An 8,233-nucleotide genomic window follows, 5' to 3' on the forward strand; every position below is an offset into this window, starting at 1 on the left:
TCAACTGATTCATTTTGCGCATGATATGGCAATTCGATAAGATGTGCAAGTGGAGCCTCCACATATGTTTGTTAATGAGACACATTTCGTGCAAGTCTTGTCATGTGAAAAAGACTATATCAAAGCCATGTAAGAGTGAATGTGCGAGATGATGTAGCTGCTTTAAGAATGGGTCATTCTTTTGTTTAAGTGGGTACCTTTATAGGAACATGGCGCCCAAGGCCCCAACCCCACCAATGGTGTGAAAAGTTGGTTTATACCTGTCGGGCAGTGTAAATTAATCCTCCCCCGCTCCTACATAAATGGTCTCTGCGCGTTAGTTCTCTCTCTCTCCCTCTCTCTCGCGCTTACTGCTCTGCATTAGTCCTCTCTCTCTGGCGCTCTCTCTCTCTCTCTCTCTCTCTCTCTCTCTCTCTCTCACACACACACACACACACACACACACACAGACGGCATCCTAAGGTATGTTCCTTTCTCTTGATTTCTTGCATTTTTTTCCTTTGAATTTCAATCTGTCATGAATTCATGTGTATGGCCCCGTTCACAAGAGCAGAAAATGTTTCCGTTTGCTTCATGCTTCTGAGCTGTTCTACATACTTGCTACTTCTGTATTGCGTTTCTTATCCAAATGTTGAATTTGTGACCATTTCTCTTGTACCCACATGTGTTGGTTACAGCAATGAACATGGCACATGCACATACATGGCCATGTGCACTCAGTGATTCTTCCCACATGTGCATGTTTGGATGATTTTGAACCGTCAGTCTACATGAACATGGTGGATGCCGTGCTATCCATGTGAACTAAGCGACTTGGCTTGTGCCCATGGCTGATGATGGGAGGGTTTGAATTCTCCTTGTCACTTATTGATTCCTCTTGTTCAGTGGATTATGATTCTTGTACATGGTAGTGGCATATTTTCCACCATCTTCATGGCAGTCTGATTTATGTTTCCTGTCTGTGGACCATGTTGATTTTGTTGAGCCCTACTGTCCATTTGTACTATGGGGTCGCCGGAACCCTTATGTCCCTGTCGACTACCAGACTCAAGCCCATACACATATGAACCAGGGACTTATGTGGCAGGTTACTTTGTCCGTGTTTTCTACTCATTTATAGGGAGATCCTTGGTTGATTTGTGCACAACGGGATTTTCAAAACTCAGCTCACCAAAGGGTCAAAGCCATGCCCACGATGACTGACTGTCCTTAAACTCTTATATTATCATGCTAGCAGGGGTGTTGCTAGTGTAGATTGTAGAGTCTACATCATGCATGGCGATATCTTTGGTTTGAAAATTGAGTGCAGTCGAGATCTATGTGCCCTGGTTAAGTTTAGGCACTTTTTCTATTGCTGGCATTTTCTCATATTCATGTGGCATTTGCATGCGTTGTCACTTGTTGCTGTGTGTCCACATGTTTTGCAGAGTATTCCGAATTTGTGCAGATTTTATTTTTGGTATGGACATTGCATTGGATGTGGAAGGTTCAGTAACTTCAAATCCGTTACGCCTGGTTGCAACTTTGGACGAATACAACTCCTCTGTGGTATTACATTTTTTTTTGGGGGTAAATTTGGTATATGTCTGTTATCATTTTGAGGCCTGGCAACATAGAATAGGAAAGAGAACTTGGGTGGCTGGGTGGAGCAGGTGTGTATGTACTAGTATGTGTTTACGTGATCACTGAAGCATACTGTTTATGTGCTTCTGCAGGCTCCCTCTCCTCGAAGAAAAATTGCTGACATACACCTTGTTGCTCGCCACCCTGATGTCTATGAGCCATGTGATGATTCTTTCGCTCTTGTAGACGCTCTTCTTGCTGATAGAGCTCACCTGAGGGAGCTTGAACCAAGTGTGTGTTTGGAGGTGGGATGTGGTAGTGGCTATGTTATTACCTCTCTTGCCTTGATGCTTGGTGACAACAGAGGCAAGGTAGAATATATCGGTACGGACATAAGCGAGGCTGCTGTGAAGACGGCATGTGCTACGCTGGCAGCCCACAATATCAATGCAGATGTGGTGGTAGCAGATCTTGTCTCAGGGCTCGAGAAACGGATTGCTGGGGCAGTTGATGTGCTTGTATTCAATCCGCCCTACGTGCCAACTCTAGAGGAAGAGGTGGGGATAGACGGCATTGCCTCTGCGTGGGCTGGTGGGGACCGTGGTAGGGCAGTAATCGATCGTATGCTAGAAGTAGTTGATTCGCTCTTGTCAAGCAAGGGATGGTTTTATCTTGTCACAGTAACGGCTAACAATCCTGGAGAGATCTGTCAGATAATGAGTCGGAAGGGGTTTGTGTCAAGGATTGTCATCCAGCGCTCCACGGAAGAGGAGAGCCTGCATGTGTTGAAGTTTTGGAGAGAAGCATCGAGTGATTCATCATACTCCTCTGGACCTGTGTCACCTTCCATTTGCACATCATTTCTGCAAAGGTCTTTGTCGCAACGCCTCTCTCGCCTGGTATCTTTTAAGTGAATCTTGTACAGAAAGCGTATTACTTGTTTTAAGCTATTTTTTGTAAGGTCTTAAAACCTGAGTCAGATGTCTAAGGCTGTATATACTGTAATTTACAGCAAATCAAAGCTTTTTTTGTAGCTGGCTATGTTCAGCCGATGTTTAAAGTGACTGAATTCTGGGCATTCTTTTTGTTGGAAGTACAACATGTCTTGTGTCTTCAGTTGAAATCCAGTTTAGCCTCAAGAGGTCCTTAAAGTCTAGACCTTTGATTAATTGAGCAAACCTTGCCAATATTGAATAATCCATACGAGAAATCTAGATGGAGCTGTCAGTATTTTCTGGCTTGTTGTGGAGATTTAAGTCAAGATATGTGCATGGTAGCTAGACGTTCAACTTGTGTTGTGTGAAATGTAATATTGAGCTATTGGTAGAAAAATGTTTAATATTAAACTCAGTTCTCACATTCATAAGGCTGGCCTGTATGTACACAGGTTAAGTGCATGTCTGAGAGTCTTTCTGGTTCCTATAAATATGTGTAAGGGCTACTCACTTAAGTGTCTATCAAATTATGTTGCTGGGGGGGGGGGGGGGTGTGAAGGTTTGAACCCAAATAATATGTAGCTTGCACCACAAAAAAATCCCCATGTGGATGGTATGTCTATTATGCCTGCTGCTTTTAGTGCCATGTGCCCCTCAACAAAGGTAACGCATGAAATTCTAAGTGATATCTAGTAAAAGCTGGGCACAGTACTTTTGCAATGGCTAATTGAAATCCTTATTTTGTAGTAGGAAACTGCAATTCTGTGCATGTTCAGACAGTTAAGTCATTTTGAGGGTTTCATAATGCAATGTTAAGTCGCTTAATAATCTTTGGACACTTGACTAATAATAATCTTTGGACATTTGTTTAGTCAGTTAAGAGTAATTATGAGAGTAGCATAGAACACTTTGCCGAGAACCACTACTCGGCCTGTCATCACACATGGATAAGTTCTTTTATAGTGTAGATTGGTGATGTATACATCGGTCTTACAAGGGACCGTCTCTAAATAGGAAACATTGATACCAAGCAAGAGGCACACACCAACATTCTACTCATTGGCTACATTTTAGAGAAGGTAAGCCAAACAAAACCAAACAAGTTTGAAATTGCTCACCATGCTAAAATAGTCATCATTGGCCCACACCTAGTGGTTGGGACTTTAAAAATGCTTGCCATGCTAAAGTTCACATTAGGTTTACCAAATTGAAAATGGTTCGATCTCTATTATTAGTCTTAAGCAAGTATGTATACAAAGTCCTAAAGCAAGTATGTACACGAAGTTCTTACTTTTCCTATTTAACATTAAGCACATGGAAAGGCTGCTTTATATGTTCTAGTGTCGTCTTACAAAAGATAAGTGCTCGATTGAGCCAGTAAGATGGTAGAGCGCCTTCTTATGATATAAGTTGAGTGGGTGAAACCATATACTTTCATAATAGTTAACATACTCCCCTTTCTAATAGTGACCACGTCCTTGCATCACCTTAGTCAATGGTGAAGTTGCTATCGGGATAAAAAGGTGTGGATGGTTCATGCTATGCCATGAAGTTGGCATGCGAGGTTAAGTGTAATGATCGATTTGCAGATCTATGCATGGCATATTGGTGGGAAGCGTTGAGTAGCCCTGGTGGTAGACAACCCCATTAAAATTAGGTAGTTGGTAAAAGTGATCCGCATCTTGTAATTGGCGGAATGAGTACCAAAACCACCATGGAATGATTTGTATGGATAGAATGCGGTTTAGATCGTGTAACATGATATTATATTCTATTGACCACTGTGTAGGTTAACATAGTTTCACCCGCCCGACCTACCATAAGGTGCTTTGTCATCTCACTCACACAAACAATCACTTAACTTTTGTAAGATAGTGCTGGAACATAATACTCTGCACTTAATGTCAAATAGGGAAAGTCTACGGACTTAGTGTACATAGTTGCTTAAGATTGGTAATAAAGACCGGAACATTTTCATTCCCTTGCAATAGTTTTCTTGTAAGCTCTTCTCTACCCTTTTCTTGCTTGCTTATATGCCATTGAATCTTGCTTGATTGATGGATGCATGCTAGATAGGTTTGATTGTAGGTTTTATTCTTGCATTAGCTTCTTCGCCTTTTGTGAGAGAGAACCACTACAAAGACAGATCTCTTGTTGCCTCCATCAAGGCATACCAAACTCTCCCTTCATCTCTTTGGCAACGAGCATTCTGGTGTGACAATGGAGTGAGGATGTGATGGATGAGCTAGCACACCCACAATGGGAAGTTGCATTTGTGGCTTGAAGAGACAAGACTCAACGACACATGCTTCAGCAAGGCTAAGGTAAGATCTTGACTTGAACATATTTGGCCCCGCTCTGATGGGGACTAGCCTAGGGCTTAGCTCCTTTTTTTCATCCATTCCAAGCTATTGGGATTACCCAATATTACATGGGGTTGATTACGAGGTTACACTCCAAAAAACATATGGTTTTGGAGCCATTGAATGTGTTTGTTTCTGTGTTTGAAGTTTTTTTTTTTGGGTGCATTAGGGCATTCTATGTTCATTTATTGGAAGGACAAAACCTTGGTTTTTTGGTGATTTGCATGAAATTAGAGCCTAAAGACTTAGATTTAATTTCTTTGATCCAAGGATTAGCTTAGCAATTGTGATTCGAAGTGAAATATATTACGAAAATATGAGCATTGAGCTCCATTAGCTTGAATTAGTGAGACAACCAATTTTTATTCATGCATCTCATATTTTCTCATAATTTGTTCATAATTTTTTCATAATTTGTTCGTACATTGCTAGAATTGATAGATTAGAAGCATGTTAACCATCAAAAAACAATTTAAAAAACTTAATTAGTTGCATAAAAATCATAACAAGGATTAGGACCATTAATGTCACCTCATTAAGTTTAAAAAATCACAAACACTATAAAAAACCAAGCCAGACCAGTTCTTGGATAAGGGACATGAGCTCATAGTCCCATACAAAAAGACATGAGTCTGGACACATGAGCATACTGACATGAGCTATGACTTTGGACATATGAGCTGTGAGCTTGGACATGTGAGCCATGAGGCGCGAGTTTAAGGATAGGTATACCACCTTACATAGTACGGACTAATTATTACTACCATAAAGACTTGTGCGGACACAGTTACCCATGTCCTTGGAAGATTTTCTTATCAGCTACGAATTCCACCGGAGATGCGAGCTTGGAGACATGATCCTAGAGATGTGAACCAGGACAAATGAGCCCAACAACCAAAAAAAAAACCTAAAAAAAATCAGCACAATAAGGCTTCCATGCATGCAACATTAGGCTTATAACTGTACATCAATACAGCAAGGCTTCCATGCATGCACCATTAAAAATGTTGTATGCACGGAAGCCTTGTAGTACTGATCCACAACCCTAAGCCTATTTAAGAACAAGATGTTGATTTAAACATGATGATTAAGATAGAGGAGAGAGATAGTTGGTGCCAGTGTTTTCTGTATTTATATGGTACAAAAAGGTGACATGAAAGTTTTTACATAATCTAGGCCATTGGTCAACCCCTTAGGGGTGACCTCTGGCACCTACATGACTTCTACTGGCTTCTATGCTTCTGAAATGATGAATGAACGAATGACTTATGCCAATGAGATTGGCATATGCTTGGAGATGTTGATCGGCCTATTGATACTAATGTTGGCTAGCTTTTGATAAGAATAAATAATAAAATACTCTGATAATGTTGCGCTTACTTCATGCCTTTCTCACACTGCTATTTGACCTATAGACTGTTGAAATATACAAGAGTTGATAGGGTGTGTGCGGGAACAAGGCCTTAGCAAGAGGCTGTAAAAGAGAATCTGTAAATGAGTGAGAAGCAGTGAAAAGGTGAGAGGTATCTACTGGGAACAAGCCCTTAGTAAGAGGCTGTAAAAGAGAATCTGTAAATGAGTGAGAAGCAGTGAAAAGGTGAGAGGTATCTACTGGGAGAGAATAAAGGGTAGCATAAGAAGATTTAGGATGTGTGGAGATATTCTGGGAAAAGTGAAGAGGTGGAGAGAATCAAGCAAAAGAGGTGGAGTGAATCAAGGAGAGATCAGTGGGATTAGATGCTTGGATGTAAACTCTATAAATTGAGGCATTGGCCTAATGAGAATTTGTTGGTTTTTGATTATCCATGCCTACATTAAGCTATTAGTTAATTGCTCACTAATCTCATCTTAATCATCATCTAATCTCTTTGTTAATGATGTTGATTCTTGCATTTGATCTACCATAGCTCATCACATTACTGCAAATTTAACATGGTATCAGAGCCTAGCTTAGAATCCATCAAATTTATGAGCTCATTATCTTGCTAATCACCTAATTAATTAGGATTAGAAAATAATCAAATTTTTAGCTCTTTTTTCAATTAGTCTCTATACCCCCAACTGGTGGAGGGGCTTGATCTCCCTCTTGCCATAACATTAGCCCAAACCCACTTAGCCACATCATCTAGCCAGACTGCCCACGCTTCAGCCCATTAATTCAAATCACGAAACCGCCAAGAGAAGCTGCAGATTTTCACGAATTTACAGGCGCCTTCCTTCTGAAGCAAAACTCAGATCTTCTCTTCCACAGAAGTAATTGGTCTAATTCCTCAGATAGAAGGAGCTCTACTAGAGCAAGAGACCAAGGTCAAAGAGAAGAAATGGCTGGACTCAACAGCTGGAGAGGAAAAAGCATTCTTCACCCGAGGAGGATTCTCACAAGGACGAGGACGAGGAAGAGGTAGAGCAGAAGGAAGGACCTTCACTTGCCACAACTGTGGGAAGCTAGGACACATGGCAAGAGACTGCTACAGCGAACCCAGTGGAGAGAAGGAACGCCATCGGCAAACTTCATGGTGGAGACTCCTAAGGAAGTGGAGTCAGTTCATCTTTTCAGAGAGAGAGAGAGAGAGAGAGAGAGAGAGAGAGAGAGAGAGAGAGAGACCCCACAACCCAATGTAACCTGCCCCAACAGAGTAAAACCACCTCTGAGCCACCGATGATCTAGGCCATATGTTAGATGTATGTGTGAGCACTTTAGTCAAGGTCACGGGCACTTGTAGTAAGCCTTGGACACATAGAGAGAGAGAGTGTCAAGGACTATGAGTTTAGGGACTTGAGGCACTAGTCGCGGGCTACCAAGTAAGAGGGAAACTTGGTACACGGTCCAGGTGTGCTAGGATTATTCACTTAAGGGGAGGTGTTGAAATATACAAGTGAATAGGGTGTGTGCGGGAATAAGCCCTTAGCAAGAGGCTGTAAAAGAGAATCTGTAAATGAGTGAGAAGCAGTGAAAAGGTGAGAGGTATCTACTGGGAGAGAATAAAGGGTAGCATGAGAAGATTTAGGATGTGTGGAGAAATTCTGGGAAAAGTGAAGAGGTGGAGAGAATCAAGCAAAAGAGGTGGAGTGAATCAAGGAGAGATCAGTGGGATTAGATGCTTGGATGTAAACTCTATAAATTAAGGCATTGGCCTAATGAGAATTTTTTGGTTTTTGATTATCCATGCCTACATTAAGCTATCAGTCAATTGCTCACTAATCTCATCTTAATCATCATCTAACCTCTTTGTTAATGATGTTGATTCTTGCATTTGATCCACCATAGCTCATCACATTGCTCCAAATTTAACATAGACACTTGGCCGCTTGCTACTACTACTACCTAGGTACCAGATGGGCTATCGACTTCTTGTGTAGAGGCTACTGACT

At 41.3% G+C, this 8,233-nt stretch overlaps 1 protein-coding gene across 2 annotated transcripts; it reads left to right on the top strand.

Annotated features, from left to right (window-relative positions):
* The first annotated feature begins 289 nt into the window (after positions 1-289).
* On the top strand, positions 290-2,623 carry LOC147640994 (uncharacterized). 2 transcript variants are annotated; one of them, XM_086817074.1, is made up of 3 exons: positions 290-462; positions 1,428-1,548; positions 1,716-2,623. In XM_086817074.1, the coding sequence occupies exons 2-3, from the start codon at positions 1,462-1,464 to the stop codon at positions 2,475-2,477; spliced, it is 849 nt and encodes a 282-aa protein (XP_086673200.1). In that variant the 5' UTR covers positions 290-462; positions 1,428-1,461; the 3' UTR covers positions 2,478-2,623. The 2 variants fall into 2 exon arrangements, with proteins under 2 accessions (XP_086673200.1, XP_086673192.1); XM_086817066.1 differs by lacking the exon at positions 290-462 and having other exon boundaries at positions 496-1,548.
* Positions 2,624-8,233: the final 5,610 nt, after the last annotated feature.

The sequence above is a fragment of the Cibotium barometz genome, chromosome 2, assembly GCF_041138505.1.
Source record: "Cibotium barometz isolate CiBa-2024 chromosome 2, ASM4113850v1, whole genome shotgun sequence".
Classification (NCBI taxonomy): Eukaryota; Viridiplantae; Streptophyta; class Polypodiopsida; order Cyatheales; family Cibotiaceae; genus Cibotium; species Cibotium barometz.